Here is a 27,940-nt window from a genome sequence, read left to right on the forward strand (position 1 = left end):
AGCTCCGTGCAGAAAGGCAGCATCCAGCACGCCTGCCTTACGTGAGGGTGGACTTTCTGTTTCGACATGGGCTTAAGCGCCCAGGTATTCAGCCAGTCTTTCCCCGTGGGTTTTGCAGCCCACGCTGCGTCTGACCTGCTGGGTTCAGCGATGCGTGAGCCCGAGGAACATGGGCCTGCGCTGAATGAAAGGGTTGCACAACAACGCTGCTTGGGAGGTAAAGCAGGATCTGATTTCTAACTTCGTGCTGCCTTCAGCGTGGCCTTCTCCTCTTGCTCATCAAGGATCTCACTTTTTTTTTCTTTTTTTTTTCCCCCACTAAGCAAAGTTAAGCTGGTTTGCTCTTGTTTGTGCGTATTTTCATGCACCCGCTCCAGGGGCTGGAGCGTTTTGAGGTGTATGTGGGTTGCAGCACTGTGCAGGGCTCCCTCCCATCGCTGTACAGCTGCCAGTTTATCTGATCTCTTTTTGTGTGTGTGTAAACAACCCTTTTATAATATAACCTGAGAGTGACCAACAGACACGTGTGTCTTGGCTCGTTCAAAGGGGGGAAAAAAAAAAAAAAAGGCTGACTTTGCAGTGCAGGGTGGTGCCAAGCTGTTTTTGTATACTGCTTTACTTTGGCCTCCGTTCAGCCAGTGGACTGTTTGTTTGCATTTACTGACAGTAAACTAACTCCAAATCATTGTGGTAATCCAGAAGATGAAAAACTCTTCCTTTTGCTTCTATATTTTGATGCCTCCAGAATTTCTTGTTTCCTCATTTGCAGAGCAAGCGAATTCTCGCTTTGGATTTGCTTCCCTGGAGAGAGAGCGAGCGTGCCGTGCGTGGCCTGTCACAGAGGCATTTAGCAGCCTAGCAGAGCCCTCCTTGCGCTAGTGACACAGGCACATCAAACCTTTTACGGAGTGAAGCCACCTTCGGGCAAATGGCAGCAACTGGGAGGGATTTGCTTCCAAAGTGTGCTGTTCCTCCGAGCCAGACCGCTGCTGTGGACGCTGCCAGAGCAGCACGAGCTGCCTTCTAGGGCACGTCACCAGCGGTGCAGGCTGGAGTGGACTTTGGAGGCTTTCCTGACAGCTTGGTCCCTGCCTTCAGTTTTCTAGATTGGTAGGTGCAGATTTCTCCTGGAAATAATGCTCTTTTGCCCCAGTGGACTCTGAATTCCTCTTGGGCTAGGCTGAGCAGACTTGATTTCACAATGTCTCGTTGGATCAAAATCATTTTTGTGCTTTGCTAGAGATTGACTAATCATCATTTGGTTGTTTGACCAGCCGTTACCCATTAGTGAAATGAATGAGTAGTTCTTCGAGATGTTGACTTTTTACCCAGAACAAAAGTAGAAGTTTCTTGATGGGTTTGTTTGTAGCTGTTATTTTGTTGCTAGCTGTTCCTAAAAATGCTGTGAACCAAATGGGGAGGTAGTTTCTTCTCGTGGCACAAATATATTAAATATAGTCAGAGCTACAAAAAAGTTCCATATGAGAAAGAAGTGAGGATCTTGTGTTGCACAGGGACCCTCTTTGTAGTATAGATTTAAAACCCCACTGTGATGCATTCCTTAATCAGGACTTCCACACTGTAATTAATAAGCACTCCTTATGATTCCTGTCTGACTTACTCAAGAACTCATCAGTTTAGCCTGACTTTGACATGACATTATAAATGATCAAATTAATTTTTAGCCTAGTGAAAAATTTCAGCAAGATGGAGCTTGGGAAATGTTGCTTTTGGGCCAAGTGCTGCCAATGTCTCCTCCGAACTGTGCCACACAGTAATTGCAAAGCTCTTAATTTCTACAGCTGTAAAGTAAGAATGATGAGATTTGCCCAGGTCATAGATTGTGATCATGAATTGATGTCCAAATTGCTTTGAGTGTTTAAAATACTGTTTTATCTTTCTATAAAGTCTAGGAAAGGGAGCGTGATAAGCATATAGTATGTCCTGCTGCAATGACGTAGCTTGACAAGTAACGAGCTACTCACTTGAGGCTATGGTATAGTATCTATAAGTGGTCTCAATGTGGCAAGTGGCTAGTCGTATCTTAGGAGTAAGAACAACCTGGCCTGCATATTCTTTGGCTGTCAAAGCAATAACAGTAGGTTATGAGCTGCAACTTCACTTCAAGGTTAAGGGCTAGACCTTGCAAATCCCTGTCCTTAAAATAATGGAAAACAGCACTGTAAAATCCAGCATCTGGAAGCTAGATGTTTCCAACTGGAGGGAGAGCTGCAGCCCTTCTGTGGTGATAGTAATGGGATGTCAGAGCGCTGAGGATCTTGTGGCCCCTTCATCAGTGGGAATTTTACAGGTAGGGTCAAATGCCTCTTAAAAAGCTCTACCCTATGTCAACCATAAGAATCAACTGGGAGTTGGGCTTTTGCTATGACAATTAATGGACGAGGTAAGTATCCCATGGTCTGTGTCAGATGCAAGTCCATGAAGGGTCTCTTTGGCCAAGGGGAAAGTGTGGTCGCAGACAGCAGAGCGTAGGCTGAGTTCTTAATCCCTTCTTTTGAAGGGTCTCTTCAGATCCACCTTGAAAAATTCCCTGTCTTTTAGAAATGTGCAGCTGAGGGGAGACACTGTAGGAGTGGACATCAGCATCTTCTCATTTTTGGATGTAGCACGTAGGAGCAAGGTTGTGGCTGTCAGTGCAGTGCCATAAATGTGTCACTGGGTTGGGCCCGGGTGAGTCCATCCCATCCTGAGCTTACATTTGAATTGGCCAATGTAGAGTTGCTCATGCTTTTTGAGAGCCCTGAGGTTTTACCTGCTCACCTACCCTGATTACAAGTATTTTTGTAGTTCTTGATGCTGTGTTGGATCCTGTGAGGGACACTCCAAAAGTGTTTTGGGTGTTAATGAGCATTTGCAGCCAGACTTGTACAATGGACCTACAAGAAAGGACAGAGAAATGTCTTGTGAATATTCAGCGCACAGGCTAGTCTTTCTTTAGAGCCCTGAGTTCATCTAGGCTTCCTGAAGTTCCCTGAACCCTCGTAGCGCTGGTCCCTAGTGAGGTACATGGTGGGAATGGGGAATAGTGTCATCCTAAGAGGAATCGGGGATTTGGAACCAACCTTTGCAGATTGTGGAGCTGCTTAGAGCATTAGGCAGTCCTCCGGGGAGCTTTCTTCTAGTTATCATGGGTGAGGGTAGCAACGACCTGTAAGGTCAGAAGACCTGGGGTTACTGCGAAGTCCTGGGGGAGTCCCCCTTCCCCTGGACCAGACTTTCCTGTGCAGACCTAGCCATCGCTCGCCTGCTGGAGGTTCCTTCAGCCTTGTATTCCTGAGTGCTGGGGAGCAAACCAGCTTGGTGGAGAGCCAGCAAGCTGCCTCAGCACCTGCAGCTCTACGTGCAGCAGGGTTTACGTTCTCAACACTTCATTAGGGTCAGGAGCAGCCCTTGGTTCCCTGTGTCTTGCAGGAGCAAAAGGTCGCCCGGCTACAGGGCTTCCCTTTGAACCTGCTGCAGTCGCAGACTGATATTTAGCTCTCCATATCGTCCCTAAAGACACCAGGGCTGTTGCTGAGGTGCTGCTCTCAGATCTATGTGGGCAAGTTTCCATAAGTTTTATTGCTTCACTGCAGTAAAACCATAGAAGCAGGGCCAGGTCTTCTCAGTAACCTCTTAGCTTCCAATCTGATCATCCACACCCAGCATCTCTGGGGTTGTGCACACACACCCCTCTGTAGTTCTGGGGACAGCCAAGAACTTGGGAGATCCTCTGTGAAAATGGCCAAGAAGGGCGGGGTACTCATTTGAAACTAATTGCAAGTTGAAAATTATTTTTCTGCAGAGTGGAAAGTACAGTCATAAACTCCTTCTAGCATTAATCATAGGCGCATTTTAAGGAAAGTTGTTATCTCTGTCTGTGCTGCGTTAGCAGCTGGAAGTCCCCAGCCCTGGCTCTGCTAGGAGTTATCCTGACACAGGGGAGGAGACAGCTCTTGTTCTGGAGAGCCAATAAAGCATAAAAGCAAGTATTAGGTGGGTATGACCGATGGGGAGCTGAGGTTCTGCTTTACGAACTGAAGGCTGCTCCTCAAAGAGGGGTGAGAAAGCACAAGCGCGGAGGAGAGGTTAGCTGAGACTGGCCCGCGCTTCTGTCGCGCAATGGATATTGTACGTGTCAATACTACAGCTGCTTTCCTGCACTCGGGCTCCGCAGGGATAATTGCACACGCCCAGCACTTTAACATTTGAATGCGAGTGGATGGGACCATCGTGTGACGGCTGCACGTGATGGTTGCACTGGGATGAAGAGTGTATCTTTCTTTTCAGTCTCCGAGCAGACTGTGCGTGCGCACAGACAGCGGGCTCGACTTAAACCAAAATAATCCCCCAGGGTGTCTGTGAAGGGTGATAATGTAAAAGGAATGCAGGGAGGGTAATCGAAAGAGAGAATAAGCATCCTTGGTAAAACTCCTGCTCTGGTCCCCAGTGTGCAGTTGCATGCCCTCTCCTCTGCGCCCCGGCTCTTCTCCCTCCCTCCCTGGGAAGGGCAGGCGCTTCTCGCTGCCCGTACTTGTCATGCCAGTCACACGCATGCTGGTGCACAGACTAACACCCTCAACAATAAATCTAAAAGATTAATTACCAAAAAAAAAGAAAGAAAAAAAAAAAAAGGGAAAAAAAAAAAATCCCACAACCCCACTTGCGGCGTTTGAAATGCGTCTCAACCCTGCTCCGCTTGGGTTATTCATGGGGAAAAGAAATAACCTCCTGAATCGAGCAATTGAGAATGCAAATATCCCAGCTTAGCTCAAAAGAGGAATCAAGCTCTATACTGTCAAGCTGATTAGCATCCCGTTACGTGGGGCACTGCCCTGAGCCCGAAGAGAAAATTTTGGGACAACTGTGCTTAATGCTCTGGGATGAGGTTTCTAAGTTTTGCCCAGAAAGAAATTATAGTATTGCTACTCCCTGTGTGATGAGACACCATAAGATATATTTTCTTGTTCTCTTCATGGCGACTGCCCTTCCTCTGGTGAGATCTTTCAGCCTTTTGTTTCCTGTCACTGACCAGCTGGTTTTTGTGAGTTGAGTTTTTTTGTTGTTGTAAAATTGAAGCTTTCTACAGGCAGTGGAACAAAGATTTTCTTTTTTCTCTTGTGAGCAGGGAGGGAAAGTACGTTGGAGCAGTTTCTCATGGGACTGGGACTTCTGCTCGCAATAAGGATTTTACACTTTGTTTTGCCTTTTTACCCCTTTCCCTGAAAGCAGTGTAGACGCGTCTTCCAGAAAGACTGGGAATTATATCCTAGTCCCTTTCAGTCCATACCCCGGCAGTAGGGTGGGAAATGCAGCATTTGGGAGTCGACTGGACATATTGAGAGAGGAAAAAAGCAAAATTAATCCAAATCTGCTCCTTGTTGTTCTGTCCCAATGAACGTAAATCCTCTAGAACATTCCTTGTTGTCTGTTGCAGATGTCGGAGGGAAAAATAAAACAAGAGCTTTCCTATCAAGCGCTGTTCATCAGTTATTACCCGTGTGCGGGAGCATGAGTGTGGCTGGAAGCTGCGATGGCAGTAACAGGCAGGCTGTGTGTGGTCTCTTTCGCCCCCCCTGAAAAGCTGCTGTGCGTCCACATTTCCCAATTTTATTTTTCAGACAGGTTTCACTGTCTCTGCCTTCTCACCTTTCCCATCCGCTCCATTTCCCGAGTGGGTGGCCTGCAGCAATGTCCGGGAGACATCAGCTCTTTTGACATGCGCTGGCACCGTGCGGGGGGGCGGGTGGGCCTGGCGTGAGGACAGATCTCTGGACTTTTTGTGTGAGGTGTGTCCTGAGCCTTCAGTTTTTCCTAATCCGCCCTGACAGATCAGGCATTCGGGTGGGTTTGCTGCCGCTGACAAAGTTAAACATCTCCCTGTCAGATTAAGGCTGTAGAACCAGGGCTGTCACTGCCGTGAAATTAAAGCCGCCTCCTTTTATTGTGGTGGCTGCTCCTGCAGATCCTTTAGCATGGAAATACATGGGGCGTTAGGCATTATCAGCTCTTCTTCTGTTCATTCAGTGCTGCAACAAGTCTCTTCTGTTAATGTTTACTTACTTTTTTTGCGCTGTGAGGGCTGTTAAGTTGGAGCAGGGAAGCGGGATATGGGCATCAAGTAATGGTTTCCCATAAAAAAATTGAATTTTTGAATATGTAAACATATGCAGTGTTCATCGTAGGCCAGTTCAGCCAATTGTGGTGTAACAGTGATTTCTGGAATTTGAAATGGATATAGCTGTGGTCCAGGGGTTTCTCGTGCTGGGCCTTTTCTCCCCAGTTCATCTTCAAGTCAATGCATGGGATGAGTGAAAACAGCAGCAGCACGTCTTGGTGAAATCCCACATTCCCCAGCATCTTCTGCCCGGGACAGAATCTTTCTTAGTTAATGCGGTGGTAAAGTGTAGTGATTTTAGGGATGTCGTAGCAGGGTTCATGGCATCAGTGCTAACCAGAATAGAGTTACTCTTTTCAACCTGGATCTTCTTTTTTTTTAAAATCTTCTGGGTGTCTCCTTGAGGATTGCTCTTTTGACTGTGGACTCATTTCGATTTAATTGCACTATATATAGTGGTCACCACCCTCCTATTGATAATGAAAGGGTAACTTAGCCTGTATGCCTCATATGTACAGAAAAGTGTAATTTCTGTAAAGCTCTCCCATTTCTCACAACCCCAAGCCTTATCTCCAGAATCTCCAGCCTGTGCTGTAAATGTTCTGTGACAAGTTCCCTGGCCTGGTGAAACTTGCTCTTTTTGATTAACTTACAACCATTGGAAGCTATAAGAAATCTCAGTGTTTCATATTAGAGAGAATGAGTTTATCATCGAGTCTGTCTCCTTTCCAATTCATTTTTGATCTTATTAAACACATTTCTCTTGTTTCTTCCCAAGAATGCCAGGACTGGTGGGCAGCAGGTTGCAGACAGAACACCTCTACGCTTCCTGCAAACTGCACAGTCTGTTCTGCTGTGAAAAGCCTTCAGATAGTGACAGACTTCGGAGAACTATCAGAAAAGCTCCAGAGGTCTCAGCCTTTTCTAATCAAGGTAATGCATGGATATGTCAGGCCAGATGATTAATCCAAACTCTTGATTAGCAGCACCTAAAGACCCCTGCCCAGTATTTTCAACCACAAACTCCAGCTGATAGAACATATATCTAAGACATTTAGCCCCAGTTTAAAGATGTCAGGGGGTGAGGAGCCCACTGCATCCTTAGCAAGTTGGTCCTCTAACTAATTATTGTTATAGTTGGAAACTTAGCGATTTAGATGGCTGTTACTTTTGGATGTTCTTTGGCAGGATGGAAATAGGAGAGGGAGAGAACCCCAGGCGCCCAGCTTTTATCTTTGCTTTGTGTCGTTTAAGACAGGGCAGCATCTCTCCTATGAAGAACTGAAGCATTTTCAGTCCCAGGATCCAGACCTGGCAGAGGTTATAATAGAAGAAAATTCAGCTGAATTGTGGAGCTGCCCATTTTTCTTTCCCTGGTGAGTCAAAGACAAAACCCGTGATAGATGCATGCGTCCCTTCTGCAGGGGTGCCCAGGCTTTTGGCCGATGTGAATTACCAGGTGCTTGCACGTTGCACTTTAACTGGAGGGAAGTCGTTTGATCCAAGCAGAAGACTTCTGCACTAAAAATGGAGTGCTGTGCCTGGGACTTCGCATATTTCTCCCCTTACAAGACAAAAATATCCCAGTGACGGCTCAGTCCTGTTCTTCAGGCCATATGTTAATCATCTGGGCTGTGGTCTGATCACCTGAGGCAATTGGTTTACATTTCTCATCGCTGCTGTCCGCCCAGTGGAAATCCTTCACCATTAGTGTTGACCAAGAAGAAATGGCATGATTTTAGCAAAACACCGAGAATTAACAGAAAGCCAGGGGATCCTGCAGTTTGTGTTTGGTTTCACGCAGGAAAAATGGGCAACCCTAATCCTGACCCCCTGTTAACTAAAAGCTTTTTGCTAAAGCCTTTAGTGTGGCTACAAGACATGTGAACTCCAAGAGGTGTCTAAGAGGTTTCTAAGATTAGAGAGCAACCCAGTTTATTAGCAAAGTCTTTTCATGTGGAGAAGGGTGAGAAGTAACGTGAGAAGGTGCCACCTGGTGTGGACCAGGCTCCCTGGCACCTCTGTAGGAGCAAAGGAGCAGTGTCCAAGCAGACTTGGAGAAAGGCATGGTGGAGTCTGCTTTGGCTAATGCTTAGATGGGATCTTCTTGCTGCACTTCTCGACTGCAGCACTGGTAGATGGATGATCAGGGGACAGAAGTATTAATCATGTCAAGACACTAGACAAAGATGTAAAAATAACAAGCCCCACCCTGCCTTTTCCAGTTACATTCCCTGGCCTAGAGAACAGACTTGGACTCCCCCCGCCTCGCCATGTGGTTTCAGTTATGGTTGTGTACAATGCCACCTCTCTGCATCTTTTGCGATTAATGGATCCGATCAATGACTCAGATCATTTTAAGGGAAGAGGTGGGAGGGAAATTAAGTTTAGAGATCCATGATGATCTGTTTGTTCCCTGTTTACATGGTCCTGCTGCCCGTGCCAAGATGAAGGTATGAAGGAGCACAGCTTTGGAAGCTGAGAGGTCGAATTCTGCGCCTAGAGGCTAGTCTGTCAGCAGGCTGTTTATCAAGCATGAATATTTGTGAAGAATTTTGACCTTGGAAGTAGCCTTTTAAATACAAGCATTATCGTTGCATGATAATTCTTTAATATGGGTTGTTTTGTTTTGTTTAGGAACAAATCTGTGAATAAAACTTGGATTCTGCAGGAATTTTTCCCCTCTTCTTCTCTGCTGTCCTTCCCCAAAACAGTGTCCTTGGAGAGCTGCTTCCTCATCCGCCATCCAGATTTGGGGAATAAGGTGAGAAATCCATCCCAGAGGTGTATTATCTCCCTGTCTGTGATTCGTCCTCCAGTCCCCCGAGTCTTTGGGCGATTTGCAGGATATTTTCAGCTGATAGAATCCTGGCAGAAGGGATTAGTGTGGTATCAGTTCTGGGACATCTCAAGGTTGCTGTACCACCCAGAAGTCGCGTCTAGTTTCTTTTGGGTGGTACCGGTACCCCGCATCCATCTCCCTCAGCAGCTACAGATGCCCGCGTGGTGTCCCAGCTCCTTTCACATTCACGTCCTGGCCTTGCTCTGTAGCTGGATGAGGGATGGTCTTTTTGTGCACGGTTGGGCAGAATTCATTGAAGAGTTGCATTTTAGGAGCGGTTTCTGGCAGTAAGTGTCACCCATTCTGAGATACCTGCCATGGGGACGTTTCACTGACAGTTCGGGCTTCTAGCCTGATCTCCTCCTCCGTTTTCTTGTGGGCTTTTTGGGTGTGGAGGGCCTGTATTGCCTTGGACAGAAGAGGGGAGGAGGACCCTTGCATGCAGCTGACCCCAGCTATGATCCGCTGGTAGCTGGGATGAGAAGCAAATCTGCGGTTTGCACTGTCTCACCTTGCGGCAGGGCAGTGACTGGCCCCTGGTTTGATCAGACAGACCCAAGGAGAGCTAGGAATGCTTTTGAAATATTGTCCTCTCATCCTAGAGCTACAGCCTGCACAGCCTCTTTGCTGTTGGAAGTGGACAGCTCACCCTGACTGTTGTACCTCTGGACACGTGCAGAGGACACTGTGAGATGTTCAAGGTGGAGCTGGAAGCTGGAGACCTGGGTGAGTACTGTGGCTGTAGCATGCAGGGTCTGGGAGATCCCTCGGAGTCAGGAGACTGCTTCCAACTGGGTCTTTTCTGTCTGACACCTCTGTGTGCCATTACCGCCTCCAAACTGGTGTGTACCTGCTTGTGTGGAGGAGTGACTGGGAGTTTGTGGCCTGGAACACAAACAACGGGATATGATGAGATGCTCGGTGTGAAAACTGAACAGTATGGGCCACACAAGACTCAATGCTCTGCTGGGTGTTACAAACCCAGCATGTCATTGAGGGCAGTGTCTTTCCAAAGAGCTTCTGCCTACCCCCATCGGTTCATGGGAAATGCGAGCAGTCGTTAAACATGGATTCCTCTAATTTGGCCTCTATTGCGTCTTCCAAAGGTTATGCCAGCGCAGATTACTGGACGATGAGCTTCATGGCCAAAGGGACAGAGCCGGCGGTTGTTTGTGACGGAGCTGCTAGCTAAGAACAGTGAGGCGGGAAAACAGAGCTGTTTCCAGGACAAGAAGACTTTCAGCTTTGAAGCCAAGGCAATGTCTTGAAAGCGATAGAGCTGGGGCAACTGGGGCAGGCAGCTTTGCCACGCTGCATGTTTACAGTGTTTAAAAATGACTGTTTTCCTGACCCTCGAGGTAATTCTTTGCCTTTCCTCAAATGTATTTTGGGAGAAGCTCAAGCTATTTATGACCTTCCCTGTCCCCTCAGGTAAGCCCTGGGTTTGCAGCAAAGGTTTTTTTTTTTTTCCATGAACAACAGAGGGATTTCTCAGGATGAGATTCACCTTGTGTCCTTTGTGGATTATGGCACTTCTGAAACTTCCGGGGGGGGTCTGGGAGTGGAGGGGGTGTGTGACATTGCTGTGTACGTTCCTCCTGAGGAGGAGGCTTTGAGCCTGTCTTGTCAGGCCAGCTCTATAAAGGGAATGAATTGGTGACGTGTCCCAGCTTCACCCCATCTCTCCATCACGTACGTAGCTGTGTGCCTCAGTAGTGTACCCTGTAAAGCCCATGTCGGCTCCGTGCTCCAGGGCTGAGATGAGCCTTGAAGCTTCGGGGCAGAGACCCTCACCCACTGCGTTGTTCTTGTACCAAAAGAATCTGTTCAGGCCTCTTCTTTGTGTCTTGTGGTCACTCTTCTGCGGTTCTCTATCAGCAGGTTGTGAGTGAATCAAATAGTGGCTGTGCTGCTTCTTTTTTCCCCCCCTTCGCCTCCTTTCCTACAAAAATCCTGATGCAAGTTTTAGTGGGGATGGTGCTGAGAGTGCAGTAGTTGTGGATGTAGATGGGGCTGGGTGCAGAGCAGCTCTGTACAAGTTTCACCTTCTGATCGTGTACCTGAGACACACCAGGGCTGCACCATGTTCATATGCTCCTTGCTTTGAGAGGTGCTGCCTGCGTTCCTGGCCCAGGGTACCTACGGGAGCACCCGAAAGTTTCCTCATCCCTGGCATTTTTTTTGCATCGACTTCTTCCAGACCTGGAACTCTGTCTTCAGAACGAACATTGGTTTTTCCTGAGTCCTTTCCAAGCTGCCTTCGCATGCTTCCTGTTGCTTGAGCACTGCTTTATCCAATGCCCTGAGAGAGGCTCGGTTTCAGTGTTTGCAGGCCGCGGATGCTGTGGTCCCTTCCAAGTCTGATCCTTTGGGTCTGATCCTGCTGTTGAAGATCATTTACAGATGTGTGAGGCTGAACTCATAGGCCAGGGCTGCGGTTCAGGACATACTCTCACACTTGTTAATATGGAATTGGGAGGGGTTTTGTTTGAAAGCAATTTAACTCTGTTCTCACGAGTGAGAACCTTTTCCTCTGTAAATATTTTAGGTACGCGTAAAATGACAGATTGGAAAAATGTCTGTCCAGCCTTTGTTTTTGAAAAAGACCAGGAGAATGGGAGCAAACGTGGTATTAATCTTATTAGGGCCTGACAAAAGCTGCCAAGTGGGATGACCACGTCTGGCTCCTGTACAAGCATAAGGCAGAGGCCAGCTCCTGCTCCAAAGAATTTAGTTTGAGGCCTTGACACTACAAACATTTCTATGCATAACCCTTGTTTTTCTCCTGTAAACGAATAAGAACAGCGGCAGCACCCATGTCAGCCTGTGTGCATGGCCCTCGACACTGGACAAACACGGACCAGATTTAATAGAACCAAAGGGAGAGAGTCTGACTCTCTTAGAAGAGAAAAGGACTGATTTAATTTGTAGCAAAATATTAAAGGGAATGGGATTAATAAGGCTTCTGTTAGTATTGTTAATGCTTGGGGTGTGTTTTACACTTGTGACACTACCTGCGATCTTGTACATGCCAAGACACACACACATGTGCACACACCACCCCTCTCCCTCCTCTTAAAGCCTGGGGCTTAGTTCATGGAAATTTGGGAGTTTGGTGATGGCAGAATTAGGGCCTTGTTAGTGACTGTTGCTATTTACACTTTGGCAGCTTCTCAAGTCAAATTCAAAGGCTGACGGGGTTACTTCACCTCTTACTGGTTTTGTACCTGGTCCCTTTCTGCAGAGCGTTTGGTTGGAGATGCGTGGGGAGAGAACCTGCTGGAGCCATTAGTGCTGAGATCGCAGGTGGTTTGGTGATGCTCTTCCTTCTAAGTGTCCTTGAATGTAACTTGTAAAAAAGCTGTGGAGACAATTCTCAAGTGTCTGCGAAATGCCTGTATTTTGTGAGTCGCACTTAAGCCATTGTGGCTGTCTGGCTCCTTTGGGAAGAATTGGAGAAAATGGATCGATTTACGGTTGCTGTTTAGATTGGGGGGAAAGGGGCGGTTCTAGGGCAGGTTTGTGCCTATTTAGCAAAAGTGCTCTCACGTATTGCTTCTCCCCTCCGCAAAGAGTTGCAGCTGGTTGGACAGAAGATGGTGAATCTGGACTGTTTGCAGATCAGCTTTCCAAGTGCACTTTATGGTCTCTGCATAAGTTTCCAGATCTGTGTCTAGGCGATACATTGCATATGTCCCAACCTCACTCCCTTTGGAGTTTACATCATTTGTTTTTAAACTTCCAGTATATTTTCTCTTCCTCTTCCAAAAGCTGTAAGGAATTAGCTGCTAAACTGAAACAGGAGGGCAATTCTCCTGCTGATAAAGAGCCGATTTTGGCCCTGGCCGCTGTTGAGTGCGGAGCCCCGGTCTGTAGCATGGCTTCTAGAGCAGCTCCTGTCTTCTGCTGCCAGAGAAGTAGTGCTAACGCCTTCCGCATCGCAACGTGGGCAAGGAGCCGGGATGGAAAACTCAGAGGTGAAGCCAAAGCGGCAAAACTCGGATGGCCGAAAGGAGGTGTTGACACCTTGGCCAAATGGCTGCAAGCGAGCCCTGGTCGTCTTCCTCATCCAGGGCTCTGGCTTCACAGAGCCTTTGCAATGGCTGCAGGAGGCTGTGGCTTCCCTAGAGTTCCTGGCAGCTCCTAGCGATCTGCTGGGGCTGGACTGGGGGGAACGTGGCTGTTTTCTCAGCTATCGATGCATTGCGGGACAGATGTGATCGGATGAGTCACAGAGGGTGTGTGTCCCATCGTGGTCTCCCTCACCTCTAGCTTCACTTTGACACTTGCGCGTATCCAAGCTGGTTTGGACAATCCCCCACTCCCCACCCTGCCCAGCTCAGAGGGGTGCTTGCTCGCTGCCTGCATCCTAGCTTTTTAAAAATCTGCTTGCGTGCTTCAGAGCTCTCTGCCTGGGAGCTGGGAGATGGACTCCTACTCGCCCACCGTGCCAGAGGCTGCAAAGCAGCTCTGAAATCACACCAGCGAGGCGCGGAAATCGGTGCTACCCGAAAAACCTCGTGGGCAGAGATGCGGAGAGGGGTCATTGCTCTCCTTGTCAGGCTGGAAAGATGGGCTGTTGCCTGTCAGCTGGGCAGGAGGATCGTGGTTTAAAGCTGGTTTCCAAAAGCAGGGGTCATTGACCTGTTGCTCTCAGTCAGTCCTGAACTCAGGGTAACTGAAAGGGGGAGAAAGGAGTATTATTATGTACTTCAGTACCAGGAAATCAGCATCCCCTACGGGAGCCAAGCTGCCAGTTTCTATTGATTCTTTTTTTTTTTTTTTTTCTTCTTTCTGTGTTGTTTTTTTTCCCCTCCGCACTGGCATTGCACACACAAATTCCCCCAAGGCAGCTCTGCAGATCCCAGCCTCAAACTCCCTTTGCAAAACCCCGGAGAGCTTTCTAGGGTCGGGTTTCCCGGGAATTTGGGCCTTTAGCTTCTCCCGCTAGTCCTTTTGCCGTAATGATCTGGCAGAGAAACTGGTTTTACTGGGCTGGATCAAAGCACCTCCCTTCTCTCGTGGCTGGCCTCCCCGGCTTTCTAGCAGCAAGCCTTGTCCACCCTTCCACGGCAAATCCTGCTCGCAGCGTGGGAACACCCGGAGCGAGAGGAGGTGAGGAGCAGGAGAGCATCTTGTTATTAAACATACGAGCTCTGTGAACACCAGCTGCTCAGAAAGCTGTGATCCTCCTGCCTTTAAACCCCTGTGTTCACACCGGGAATGCTGCTCCGGGGAGGGACATTGGCAGGGTCAGCCCAGTCCCAGGCTCGGTGGTCCATGTTCAGCCCCGGGGAACCGAGCGCTTTCTGGGGTGAGGCCAGTTTTGGTGGGGACGCAAAAAGCTTTTGCTTCCTGCGAACCAAACTTTCTCCTCTTCGTAAATTTTTTTTGTGTGTAGAACTCTATATTCTCCTCTTCAGGAAACTCCTCCTCGTAAAGGATAGATTTACTGTCCTGCTGAGCTTAAACAAGGGAGATGCTGGACTTCCCCTTTGCTTTGGAGATTCAGACAACTGACAGGTGATTTATTTTTAGCATTATCTCTTTGTCTGCAGGGAGGGGAGGCAGGTTATAAAGGCTCAGGGGTGCCAGGAGGTAAAGCTATATATGCATAAAGACTGTTTCAATGCTGAACACTATAAATTCAGTGGTGGATTAAAAAAAGAAAAAAAAAAAAAAAAGAATGTAAATATGCACTTAATGCAGAATTTTACGGATGGTCATAATTTAATATATTGCAAACTTTGTAAATACTTGGAAAAAGCCTGTAAAGTGTGTAAATAAATGAGATTTGTATGTAAGAAGAATAAAAAAAAAAGTTTTTACTTTTTGCAATTAAATACAAGTGTTTAACGCACCTTTTCCTCTTTCCTGCTTTATTTTCTTTTCATGTTGCATGTCTGCCACTAAGGGGTTATCTGACCCTTTTTAGGGCACTTTTTCTAAGCAGAAGTGTCATTTTAAGTGAAAAGCTGGAACACTTCAGTTTGGAAAATGTCGAAAGAAACACTTTGGCAAATGTTTTGTCAGTTTTAGCCTGGTTCCCTAAACAAAGTGGATGCAACAGCTCTGCCTGTTCCTCCTTCCTAATAACAGCCTCTGCCCGTCCTTCACAAATCCAGCTTGTTTCAGCCAAACCCTGAGGGGCAGAAGACGATGAGCTCTTAGAGGCAAGTAGAGAAAGATCCTGCTGCTCCCAAGACGATGCGTTAGCCTTGTTAGACGCCAGAGAAGCCACGCTGAAGACCCTCGAGACGTGAGTCAGTAGAAAACCTGGCTTCCTTGCTCCTGCAGGGAAGAGTTGGGCCTTCCTGGAGCCCACCAGCCTTGAGGCAGACCCCACACACCCCATCAGGTGTCGGCGTTCAGCTCCTGTCCCCTGTGCTGGCTCCTGGGGGTGCGGTGGACGGGCTGTTCTTTGAGTGAGCAGAAGGAAAGCCGCATTCCTCATGCGCTTACCTAATGCCGGCTGGACACCAGCTTGTCAGCTCCAGGGTGGGGCTTGGACCTTGGGCTGTTAATGCTTCAGACATTGGCTCCAGAAAGAGCTGTCGGGGGCAGGTTGGGGAGTTGAGAAATGGCCCCGCACCCCCTTTGCCAGCAGCCGCGCCTGACCTTGCCAAACGCATCGGCTGTTCCTCACGTTTCCCGCACCGGCCACGTGCCCCGGTTGTGGCTCCTCCAGGGCTGTTTTTCTCTTGCCCACAAGCACTGCGTGTCCCATTCCCTTGATCCTTGTTGCTGTGCTATCTTCTGCGAGGCTTCGTCAGGATGCTGTAGTGCCAGGGGCTATGTGGAGCTTGGCCCTTCGTCTCCATGTCACATTTGCAGGGAGCGGTGTGTGTTTTGGGGTCTTCTCAGCACTGCCGTGTTCCTCGTAAGCCATGCCGCAGCGAGCTGGCCCACAGGAGCTGGAGCCAGTGTTGGCCCTTGCTAGTTGTTTCTCCAGGTCTCTGGAGATGCAGCAGCAGAGCTTTGGAGGTGTCTCATGATGGAGACAGGTTTGCCTTGACCCAGATTCCAGTTCACCTTAGCAATAAATGGGAACCTCTCCTTTGACCAGATGGGTTGACGAGAGGTTGTTGAGATGTGAGCCTCAGACCCTGCTTGCAGAAATTGCACTGTTGAGAGTATGGTAGACCCTGGACCTGATGGAGATGATAATACGCAGAGGTAGGAGATCTGGGGGGCCGTAGGAGAGCTATTGTGTCAAGAGAGGTGATCCACAAAGGGAAAAATGGCAAAGCATTGCCTGGGGAGCCAGGAGGGGAAAGGGGGAGGCAGAGCCACCAGCATGTGATGAACTTGGCTCTGCCAGAGCTGCCCACCTGCGGATCCGTTCTAACTGCCTGCAGTCCCCCAGGGCAGCGCCTGGAGCAGGGCCGGGTGGTTGCACAATCTCCAATGGGGAGGAAGAGGCTGGAGGGTCTCTGCCGGGCAGTCTCCGTGGCAGGGTGATTGGGGACACCTGGTGCTGAGCCCCCCAGGTGTCTGCCTGGGGACGGAGCACAGCCTGGCCCCGCAGAGCCAAAGGCTGGTTATTCCAGCCAGCCCCGAAGGCAGCTGTAGGCTGGCTCCCCTTTTGGGGGGCAATTTCACCTCTGTATCCTCTTCTTCCTCTCCTGCTCACCCTTCTCCTGTTGGCACAGGGAAGGGGCATCAACCCTCTGCTTACCCGCCCCCCTTCCCAGCAGGCGGGGGGAGCCCCAGGGGGGCTATTCCCCAGTTGCCCACAGCTTTCTCCCCAACACGGCCGGGGCACAGGCTCAGGGCTGGATGAGGTGGGCTCTGGCTCCCAGCTGGGGAGTTCCTACGCTGCAAACCACTCTCAGCAGTTGCATCTTGCTGCCTTCGTTTCTAGACACAGCTGCGTTCCAGGGACAGGGGAGGATGGACCCTTGTGTAAAACAGGGCTTTGCCGGTTGCTTAGGGATGATGATTATTATTATAGTTTAAGAGAACAGGGGCAGGGGGTAGAAGAGAGGACCTGTAACTGAGGGCTAAGTCGACATCTGAGGGTTGGAGCGGCAGAGGCTGGGATGAAAATATTTCGATTTGGGGATTACGAATCAGGCACAGGGTCTGTCTCGGGGAGCGGACCACGCGCGCTCGTTGGCACCGGCCGTACTGCAGCTTCTCCATCACGGCCGATATGTGAGATGGGTGTGTACCGCGTGGCTCCGAAAGTCTGCTCTAATAAAGAAATACATTTCCTCCCCAATCTTCAAGCTGTTGGGTGTTCCTTGCTTTTGGGAGGTGCTTTAAATGTGACTGCCAGAGCCGTGGGCTGCTAAGAGCAGAAGCTGGCTGCACGATGCTGAGCTCAGGTCTTCCTCCTGTTTTCCTGTTGCTCACAGCGCTGGAGCTGAGCTGGTCCCTGAGCGATGAAGAAAAGCAGATAATCTTGGATGGGCACAATAAATACCGCTCCCAGGTCTCTCCTCCTGCTATGGATATGCTGAAGATGGTAAGTGGCTTTTCTTGCAGGGGAATGTCAGAGGGTGTTTGTGTAGCGCGAGCTTCGATCTTAATGCTGGGAGAGTTTTCTTTAGGGGAGACAGGGCAATTCCTCTGTAGGGTTACAGCCAGGCAGCAATGGAGGGGTTCCCTAAATTGCCTCTAAAGAGATGAGTTTCCTTTCACCCATAGAGTTGCCTTTGATTGTTTGTGGAAGTTCCTAAGTGTGATCCGAGTCCCCTGATGCTCTGTGCCAGAGCGCTGCAGGTCTCACTCATGGGAGTGCTCCTGGTGATGGGGAGCAAAGGCAGGTGAGACATCGCCGTGGGCTGGAGGGGGGATCCTGCCGTCTGGGGTGTTTGCCTTTGCGGGGCTTTTGTCTATGGGAGGGGACACCAACTTCGCACATGACAACCGGGTCACTCAGTTATTGGGGCTTTCCGTCGTGCTGCTGATCCCCTCCATGACTTGTGTGTGGCTTTCTTGGAGGTGAGGGGTCCCCCATTTTGCTTGGGGAAACCGAGTCAGGTTTCTACACCATCACGTGTAGCCGCAGTGGCAGCCAAAAGGAGTTCTGGAGCTGGTGCTGCTTTTTGTCTTACTCGGACCCTTGATTTGATTAAAATTTGGCTATCGTGTTTTATCTTGCACCACATGTGATTTTTCTCACTGTTTGCAATGCGCGTGGAGGAGGAGGAGGAGGACAACAACTGTTTATCACGGATAGTTGGAATGCTTTGCTCTTTCGGTCATGGTGAGCTTGGAGGAGACCTCTCTGCCTGGCCCAAAAGTTGCCCAGGCTGAATTAAACCTTTGTGGGCTGGTAAATGGGAGCTTACAGAGCAAAGGAAGCAAGAAGCGATATTCAGGCATAGGAGGGCTGACCGGTGCCTTCAGACTCAAAGGGGACAGAGCCAGAACCCCGATCACCGTGATCCCACGGACACCCACCAGAGCAAGGCATGGAAAAGTTGGAGAATAAGGGATTTGGAGCTAAGGTCTTAGAAAAAGCCTGAGGGAAACAATCTCTCAAGGTTCTTGAGGCAGCGGCAATTCTGAACCGGTGACTGCTGCTGCCGGCTGAAGCTTTGATTGCAGATCGCGTGCTTTGAGGTGCTCCCCGCCGCAGCGTTGCTTGCTTTCTGCTTAAACACGGGGGACCCACTCGCAGCCCAGAGCCAAAGGCTTTTATTTTTGAAGCGCAAGGAACATTCAGCTTACGGCAGCCCTGACAATTTCTTGGTAGAGGTTTTCCGTGAGAGCGCCGTCCTCGCCTCCCTCCTGGGATGTTTGCTTGGGCTGCCTTCGCCTCCGAGCTCACCTGCTGCGGTGGCACCGTGCCCGGCTGAGGTCACCCCGCGCTTCTGTTTGGGACACGGCTCTGGTTGCTGTGGAAATAGTTAGGCGATGGGGGGGGAAGTGGGGGATACGTAGCCTAAAGCTACTTTTCTTTTTTAATGAGGCAAATCCTGCAGGTGTGAGTCTCAGATTCTGGAGCCCAGCTCCGTGCCAGAGGGGTGTGCACTCCCCAAACAGGGTTTCCAGCCATCGCTCTCAGCCTGGCTTGGGGCCACGGTGGGAGGTCAACCAACATTCTGTGCCCCCATCCAGATGTTTTGGTGTTTCCTTCTCCCCCGGTCCCTTAGCGCTGCTGCTTGGTGTCCCCTCGACACCGCAAGGGTGACATGTCCTGCAGCAGCGCCATGCTCTGTCCCCCTTTGGATCCAGCCCTGGCTCTGTTTGGGAAGGTCCCCCCTCAGGACCCGCTGTTTGCTGGGCTGCCTTCCAGCCCGATGCAGAAGCAAAGCTGCTGTCTCCATCAAATGGCGCAAGGACGGTCCAAACAGCTGCAGTGTAGGGTTCCCTGCATGTCTCCCTGTGAGAAAACCTCTTCTCCTCTCCTCCTCCTCCTCCTCCTGCATGTCAATGCGGTCAGCAGGGGACCGTGGGCCGGTGGGCTCAGCTGGCGGTGGGGCCGCTGCCGCTCCGGAGGGGGCTCCTGGCAGCCGGCCGCATCTCACATCCAGGCAAACAGATGATGTTTCCCAGGAGTGTGTGCTCCCAGGCTCTGTGCAGCTGCTAGGGGAGGTGTGTCCTGCTCCCCTCCCGTCCTCACCCTGGTCAAAGAGGGATGTCCCCTCCTGTGTGACCCAGGGGGAGTTTCCTCCCTTCCTCCATCCAACTTCACAGTTTCTCCACGCTGAGAGGTGGTCCATGATGATGTTAGAGATGCTCCAGGCAAGGTTGTGAGAGTCGTGCTGATGCACTGACCTTCACCTATTTGCCCTATAAGCTAAGGTTTGGGTTGTGCTGGGACTGACTGAGGAGCTCCCCTCTCCTGAGGACTCCTCAGAGGACACTCAGAGACACCCACGTAGCGGGTAAGAATTTGAGTTTTACACGTGAATGGGAAAATTGTGGCCAGAGAGTCCAGGGGTCCTTGGTACGCATCCTTGTGTATGTTGGAGAGCCTGGTGTCCCTCTCTGTGTGCTGACGCCGAGTTTCTTCCAGAGCTGGGACACGGAGCTGGAGGCCTTTGCTCAAGCTTACGCAGAGAAGTGCATCTGGGACCACAACAAGGAGAGGGGCAGACGAGGGGAAAACCTCTTCGCTATGGCCCCAACCCTGGACCTAGAATTCGCGGTGGAAGACTGGAATGGGGAGGAGAAATACTACAACCTGACGACTTCCACGTGTGTCCCCGGGCAGATGTGTGGCCACTACACCCAGGTACCGAGTCGGTGGGGCGGAGGGATGGGGTTGTTGGGAAAGGAGCTGGGCCCCCAGAGTCATTGCAAAGGCGTGAGGAACCGGGCGGGAATCAGAATGATACAGGGGGACGTGGGCATGGTGCCAGCCATGACCAGCCTTTTTGGAGAAGACCTCTTTTAAACAAGCTGTGCAGCCCTTTTTTTTGGCTCCTTGGCAGAGCTGGGTGCCAGTTTGTCTCGGGCAGAGATATGAAGTCTCTGTTTCTTCACGGTTTGGGTGGGAGCAAGGAGGAGCAGAGATGGTGGTGGTAAATACGAGGATGGATGGATGGATGGAAGGTTCCAGAACCAAAGCCGAGATGGTGATGCTCTACCGGGGTGGACTCTGTGGTAGGAAAGCTGGGACACTCGGATAAGGGGGCTGCAGCCCGAGGTTGGGAAGGTGGTGCAGACAGGAGCAAGGGGCAGGATCCTGAATGCTAAAGCAACGTGAGGGTGTGGGATCTGGGGCGCACACTAAGAGATGAGGGGGACATTAGTATAGTGACAGCAGCTTTCAAGGCTGGGGACCAGGCTGCCAACAGGGCACCTGCCTTCACCCAATCACCTCACCTTCACCCCTGGTCTTTGCCTCAGGTGGTCTGGGCAAGCACGCATCAGATCGGCTGTGGGTCAAAGTTTTGCGAGAAGATCGAAGGAATCGAAACAGAGGACATGTACCTGCTTGTTTGCAACTACTATCCCCCGTAAGTCCCGTGGCTCACGTGGCTTGGTGCTTCTTGACGGGGTTTCTGTGCTGGAAATGTCCTTCCTTCAGTCCCTATAGCAGAGCAGGATTTGGCCTTGTTCAGAAATAAAAACAAAGCAATTCCAAGAAAGGCTTTTGTTATCTTGGGTTGGTCACAAAGGAAGGAAGGGTTGTCTGGTGATCCTTGCCCATGATTGCGATTACTGAGGTCTGGTTCAGCTCCTGGTGCAGACCCGGGGAGGGAGTTCCCCCTGAGAGCCACCCAAGGCTGATGCTGAGGATACAACCGGCAGCTCCCTGCTCCATGCCTTGTTCTTCCCTGCCAGCAGCAGCAGTTGCCTGGGATGGAGAAGCACGTTTGCACCAGCAGGAAGGGTTGAATGTGGGAGGAGAGGTGGGTGCCTGCTTGCAAGGCCCTGGGACTAGCCTTGGGGACCACTTGCTTGGAGCTGCTGAGACCAACAAGAGCAGCCAGTTGCTGCAGACCTTCTTAGGGGTCTTGTGATTTTGTCTCCCTTCTGCTCCTGTCTCAGTGCCCATCATCTGCTCCATTCTAGGGGGTGGTGAAGGAGCTGGTCCATGGAGCTGTCTCCCCTGGTTTTAGCAGCCTTGAGGTCAGGCTGTTGAGTAAACGGCACTGACACTCTGTGGCAGGAGACCAAGACCTGATTTTTACATTAATCCTGAGTTTTGGCTTGGCTGGGATATTCGAGTTGACTCAAGCCCCCTCTTTGGGATGGGTGTTTCCCTCTCTCCTCACGCCGCCGTCTTCTGCTTCCAGGGGTAATATGAAAGGCCGAAAGCCGTACAAGGAAGGACCCTCATGCTCGCAGTGTCCCGAGGGCAGAGTCTGTGTCAACTCCTTGTGTGGTAAGTGAAGTGAACCCTTGTGGGTTGGGCTCCAAGCTCTAAACCCACCTGGAGCTTTCAGGAAGTCCTGGCCCAGCAGTCCCAGGGCTGGACCATGACACATCAGGTGCGACGGCAGCCCCTAAGACAGGTCAGCTGCCTCGAGATGAGGAGGATCAGACAAGGACCTCGCACGACCTTAGCCAGCAATTGTTGCCCCATGAGGATGCCCCTTGAGGGGCAGGAGGTTGTGTGAGGCAGACGAGATGTCTCCAGGTTGGGACCTCAGAGTGGGGGATGGCCCAGAGTGACCTGAAAAGGGTCGGCTGCTGCTTCACACACCCCCACTGGTTTCTGCTGGCCCTGCTCAGAGCAGGGGAGCTGTTGAGGTCAGCTGACCCCAGCCCTAACCCATGGCACTTTTCGTCTCTTACCAGAACCCACTGTAGAAGAGACCACTCCAGCCTCTGTGACAACAAAGGCAAGCCCATCCACCCCAACCACAGCCATGCCAAAACCCACAACCACAGCCAAACCAGCACCCACAACACCAGTGCCCACCACAGCCAAGCCACCACCCACAACCACGCTCCCCACCACAGCCAAGCCACCACCCACAACCATGCTCCCCACCACAGCCAAGCCACCACCCACAACCACGCTCCCCACCACAGCCAAGCCACCACCCACAACCACGCTCCCCACCACAGCCAAGCCAAAACCCACAACCACGCTCCCCACCACAGCCAAGCCACCACCCACAACCACGCTCCCCACCACAGCCAAGCCACCACCCACAACCACGCTCCCCACCACAGCCAAGCCACCACCCACAACCACGCTCCCCACCACAGCCAAGCCAAAACCCACAACCACGCTCCCCACCACAGCCAAGCCAAAACCCACAACCACGCTCCCCACCACAGCCAAGCCAGAGCCCACGCTCCCCACCACAGCCAAGCCACCACCCACAACCATGCTCCCCACCACAACCACAGCCAAGCCACCACCCACAACAACACTCCCGACTACAGCCACGCTCCCAACCACAGCCAAGCCAAAACCTGCAACACTAGCACCGATCACAACGGCACCAAAGCCAAAACTTACAACCACGCTCCCAACAACAACCCCAGCCAAGCCAAAACCCACACTGCTAGCACCCAGCAGCACTACTGCCAAGCCAAAGCCCACCATGCTAACAACCACCACGCCAAAACCCACTACAACTACCACTACCACCAAGCCAACTACCACCACGCCAAAACCCACTACAACTACCACTACCCCTAAGCCAACCACCACGCCAAAACCCACTACAACTACCACTACCCCTAAGCCAACCACCACCACACCAAAACCCACCACAACTACCACTACCGCCAAGCCAACAACCACCACACCAAAACCCACTACAACTACCACTACCCCTAAGCCAACCACCACCACACCAAAACCCACCACAACTACCACTACCGCCAAGCCAACAACCACCACGCCAAAACCCACTACAACTACCACTACCCCTAAGCCAACCACCACACCAAAACCCACCACAACCACCCCTACCACCAAGCCAACACCCACCACACCAAAACCCACCACAACTACCCCTACCACCAAGTCAACAACCACAATACCCAAGCCAACACCCACCACACCAAAACCCACCACAACAACCACTGCAGCCAAGCCAATGCCCACCACACCGAAACCCACCTCAACCACCACTATGGTCAAAGCAACACCCACCACACTGAAACCCACCCCAACCACTACTATAGTCAAACCAGCACCCACCACACTGAAACCCACCACAACCACCACTACAGCCAAGCCAACACCCACCACAGCAAAACCCACCACCACTATAGCCAAGCCAGCACCCACCACAACTGTAGCTAAGACAAAACCTGCCACAGCCAAGCCAACACCCACCACGCCAGCATCTACCACCACTACAGCCCAGCCAACACCTGCCTCTACAACATCACCAAAGCCAAAACTCACCACTACAACACCAGTACGTACTACAACAGCAAAGACACAACTGAAAACTGCCACAACCACAAAGCCAGAACCCACTGAAACAGAAAGACCCGGTCCTACTGAGGCAACTGGGCTAACTCTTTCCTTTGAGCCCACATTAGACCTGGATTATAAAGTATCTCCAGAAGCAGAGGCAGAGGTAGACACTGGAGAGCCTGTTAGCCCCTCAACCACAGAGGATCCAGCCTTATTAGAAAGCATGGGCACGGCCTTCAGCCCCAAATCAGTCCCAGAAACAAATAAAGGTGTAGAAGAGGACAGGAAAGAGAAATCTGCCTTTTCCAGTCCGCCTCCATCCCTCAGCCAAATTGTTCCAGAGATCAAGTTAGGTTTCAATAAAGCTGAGCTCATAACCCCCTCAAAGTCAGTGGTCTTCAGCCCTGAAGAGCCCACCTTCTTGCGCTTAACATCATCTTCCAAAGAAAAAAGAGGGCAGAGCCCTGCTTTCCAGACCTCCCTCTCAGGTAAGGTACTTGTGGAGTCTGTCCTGGCATGGACACTCAGATGTTCAGTGATCCCCAAGCAGCATGGAGAGCGCTTGGGAGGAACCAGTATCGAACTGGTCCTCTGGATCCTCCTCTCGTATGTGGCACCAACTCTTTTCCTCACTCTTTCCTCTAACACTGGAAGGGGCTGGTTGGATGTCTCGTTCGTGAAGCATGGTTTTATTTACAGCCTGCTCCCCACTAACCCACCGGCTGTGTCATGCCCTCGCTGGATCGGTGCACTGCTGCCTCACACCTCGCGGTGTCTTGGTGCACATCACTGATGGACCTGCATGAGCGGGAGTTTCTCTTTTGCCCAGATCTTCCCCTCTAACTCTGTGTTTTCTTCTCTTCTGCCAGCAGGTGCCCTGGACACTGAAGAACTGGAGACAAACTCAGACCAGACAAGTATGGATCAGCCCACAGCTGGAGCCCCAACTACCTGCTTGGGGCTTTCACTCTTCCTCCTACCCAGTCTCATCCTGGTGGGCCTTCTGCTTTGAATGGTCTTTCTCAGCTGTCCCTCCACCAGTCACCAAGGCTTTCTTCAGCATTGGTTGTTCCACAACCCCGGTAGGCTTGGGAGACACCACGGACAATTCAGGTTGACACGCTCTCTTCTTACACTGCCTTATCTGCTCCAACCCCGACGAGCCAAGGGCAGCTGGCAGTCCTGTGGGGACTTGGTCCCCTTCCCAAGGAGACCCAAGGGCAGGAGGGTGCCTGCCATAATGCTGGTGACCTTGGATGCTTCTCCTTTCTTCCCAGCCAGCCTGGGCTTCTGGTCTGTTTCCGAACTGGAAATGATGAGCTGTCCCACCCACCTGTGTGGTTGGCAGGCCCCGCCACACCATGTCCCCAGGGAAAGCAGAATGGCTTGGCCACCCGGGCGGCGATGAGACACGGTCATTGGTTTTGGTGTGTGTCTGTAGATGAGACATGGTGGTGGGGTTTGGTGTTTTGTCAGGATGAGTTTCCAACAAAAATGCTCTTTTCCCCTCCTGATGTGTCTGTCTGTCTCAATTTTGGAGAAGTTTCATCTCTTCTCTCCGTGTCCAAAAAGAGTGGCGCTTTTATTTTTTCCACAGGAAAGGATTCCTATTTCCTTCCTGGTTCTGGTACAGCTGCGGCCAGTACTACCCAGCTCCACTCCTTTCTCCTCCTCACACTTCTGCAACCCTTCCTCCTCCTCCCTTCTGCTCTCTGCCGCCATTCCACAGTTAGTCCATGGCCACGACTTTATTCTACGCGTGTGCCTGCACGTGTGTGCACGCACAGAAGAAAAACCTTCAGTGCTAAAGAGGAGCTCCCGGCTCCTTCCTACAGCTTTCTTCTGCATGGCTTCCTTCTTTGCATAACTTAAGTGTATTTGAATTTAGATACAGATCCCGGTTGACATATATTTTGTGTGTGGTGGAACGTGGTCCAGGAGAAACAAGTCATCACATGTGCTGGTACAAATTGAGCTCGAGAGAGCCAAGTGAATGATGTTAGAGGTTACTGGTGGTTCCAGGACTTGTTGGAGGACCACTTTTGTTGTCTGGGACACTGTGTGTTTTATTCCCCCATGTCTCTGCTCCCTTCACCTGAGGATTCCCAGAAAGGTGTGTTAAATATGTGACGAGCTTTGCAGAGTGGTGGAAGGGGTTAGAAGACATAGGCCCTTCTCTGGCTGTAGCATCCTTTGGTTTCTTAAAGAGATGAGGTAGAGAACGACCTGAAGGCCAATACTCGTGTCCTCCCCCGTGATGCTGTGTCCTGTGCATCCCCAGAGCATGCACTGAATAAATCCTCTTGTGAAAGTCTCTTGTGGGGCGTGCAGTGTCTCGCTGGGGGATCTGGAAGCCGGGGACCTGCGTATTCAATCTGTAAAACGCTCTCGATGGTGTCCTTAGGTGGAATTGCTAAAAGACAACGTGGCTCCTGGGGTTGCTGAAGGGTTTGTTGGGGTTTTTTTGTGGCTTTCCAAAAGCATCGGGGTGCAACGTAATGTTTTTAAGCCTGTGTAAAAGCAGCAGGAGGAGGAGGCTGAGGATGACGTAGGCAGTATTCCCCCAGCGCCCAGCTGAGTGCAAAGCAAAAATGTGTCCCCACCAGGAATTTTTGGGCGAGGAAAGCAAGAGGAAGAGAGCTCAGAGCAAAAAAAAAAAAAAAAAGGATCAAAACCGGGGCTGGAGCACTTCTGGTTCCCCATTTGGAGAGACCCGGCAGCCAGATTCTCCCCACCCCCAAACACACACTTTTTCATCGTTGCAGCAAAGAGCGAAGTTGCATGCGAGTGTGTGTCCCCAGATCCCGTGTTTCTGCAGCATTTTCACTGCAGAACGTCACCCAGCCGCCAGCGGCGTTGGGAGAAAGGGCCGCACGAGGCGCAAACTCGCAGCACGGGAGCGACGCTGGGGTGAGACCTTGGCTTTTTGCTTTTCCCCATCCTTGTGCCTCTGCTGCCCCGCGGCTCTGTGTTTCCCTTCTCCCTGAAACCCTGCTGCAGGAGCCCAGCAGCACCAGTTCTCTCGCAGGAAACCAGCTGCCTGCGGGGTTTTTTTAGGTCACGGTCACGGCTGGCCCCGCTGAACGGTGACCGGCAGATGGCAGTGGGAGAGACACCGCAGAGAACTGGGCAGCTCCGAACTCGCTACGCAGAACCCTACAGAGAGTCCAGGGCTTTATTTAATCACAGGCATCAGATGTAGTTAAGAATCAGATTAAAAATAACCTCCTGCCCAGGTGCCATGGCTGCCGTAGGCTCTCGTTGCAGGCTGAGCTCCTGCTACTGAGCTGTTTTCGGGGGGAAAAAAAAGCCAGCTTTGGGTTAGGGACAAGATGACAGAAATACAGCCAGAGCGGCTGCCGTCCGCCTGTTGTAAGGGATGGAGCTGGGAGAGCATTTCAGGCCCCTGTCTGGTTTTGCATCTGGGTGAAGGAGACTGTAGCGTTAATTCCCTAGAAACAATAAAAGGAGCAGAAAAGCATTTTTCCTCCCAGCAAAATCAGGGCATTTGGTCAACACCTGATTTTTTGCAATGCTGGAGCCCCCACCCTGCTGAGAGCCGTTATGGAGCTGGGAGCAACCGTGCTGCTGATTAACAGCATTAGCAGAAGCCCATCAAAATAATTGTAGAATCTGACTGTTTTATCATGATTTTGGGGCTAGTGAACCTTCTAAAAACCGTTGAGTTTTGTTTTCCTTAAGGGTTTGACTTCTGGAGACCTGTAATTGTGCAAGGACCTATTTATAGAGTTCCTTGTAACAGAAAATTCAATACCCGAAAGCAAATCCTCTTCCCCCCGCACCCCAGGGCTGTGGGGCTGAGCCCTGCCAGCACCAGCATTTGGATTGGGTTGGTTTAATCCTAAATTAGAGGGATTTAGGGAAGGTGACCTCATGGCAGGGGCAGGGTATGGCGTGCAGGGGAGGACACAAAACATCCAGGGGAGAATTTTGCAGCGTTTCGGCTCCATTTCTGGGGTTGGCATGGAGGATGGATGCTCTGGCATCAGGGTGACACGGCGGGAAGCTCCTGGAGGTGGGGGGGGAAATGGAGCCAAGACCCTGGCAAAGATGCTGCTGGGTCCTGGCAGCCCCATAGTGTGGTGGGAGGAGGCATTTCACCATCAGCTGTGGTCAGTTGAGTTAAAATCGTGGGATTTGTGGTGTTTATAAGGCTTGGCTGCTG

The 27,940-nt window shown here is 51.0% G+C and overlaps 2 protein-coding genes across 8 annotated transcripts in view; both read left to right on the top strand.

Annotated features, from left to right (window-relative positions):
* The window catches only part of C21H6orf89 (chromosome 21 C6orf89 homolog), a 27,325-nt gene extending 12,505 nt beyond the window's left edge, over positions 1–14,820 (top strand). For all 3 annotated transcript variants that reach the window (XM_074563995.1, XM_074563994.1, XM_074563996.1), the window contains exons 4-8: positions 6,897–7,051; positions 7,373–7,494; positions 8,756–8,882; positions 9,563–9,686; positions 10,067–14,820. In XM_074563995.1, the coding sequence (XP_074420096.1) occupies positions 6,897–7,051; positions 7,373–7,494; positions 8,756–8,882; positions 9,563–9,686; positions 10,067–10,152 (614 nt within the window). In that variant the 3' untranslated portion in view covers positions 10,153–14,820. The remainder of the gene's footprint in view (positions 1–6,896; positions 7,052–7,372; positions 7,495–8,755; positions 8,883–9,562; positions 9,687–10,066) is intronic.
* On the top strand, positions 14,365–26,068 carry PI16 (peptidase inhibitor 16). Of its 5 annotated transcripts, none has more exons than XM_074563991.1 (8): positions 14,365–14,483; positions 15,060–15,219; positions 17,321–17,430; positions 19,933–20,151; positions 20,769–20,878; positions 21,662–21,750; positions 22,167–24,242; positions 24,624–26,068. In XM_074563991.1, the coding sequence occupies exons 3-8, from the start codon at positions 17,413–17,415 to the stop codon at positions 24,764–24,766; spliced, it is 2,655 nt and encodes an 884-aa protein (XP_074420092.1). In that variant the 5' UTR covers positions 14,365–14,483; positions 15,060–15,219; positions 17,321–17,412; the 3' UTR covers positions 24,767–26,068. The 5 variants fall into 5 exon arrangements, with proteins under 5 accessions (XP_074420092.1, XP_074420093.1, XP_074420094.1 ...); XM_074563992.1 differs by having other exon boundaries at positions 14,383–14,483; positions 15,086–15,219; XM_074563993.1 differs by lacking the exon at positions 14,365–14,483 and adding an exon at positions 17,613–17,731 and having other exon boundaries at positions 15,184–15,219.
* Positions 26,069–27,940: the final 1,872 nt, after the last annotated feature.

The sequence above is a fragment of the Larus michahellis genome, chromosome 21, assembly GCF_964199755.1.
Source record: "Larus michahellis chromosome 21, bLarMic1.1, whole genome shotgun sequence".
In the NCBI taxonomy this organism is placed as follows: Eukaryota; Metazoa; Chordata; class Aves; order Charadriiformes; family Laridae; genus Larus; species Larus michahellis.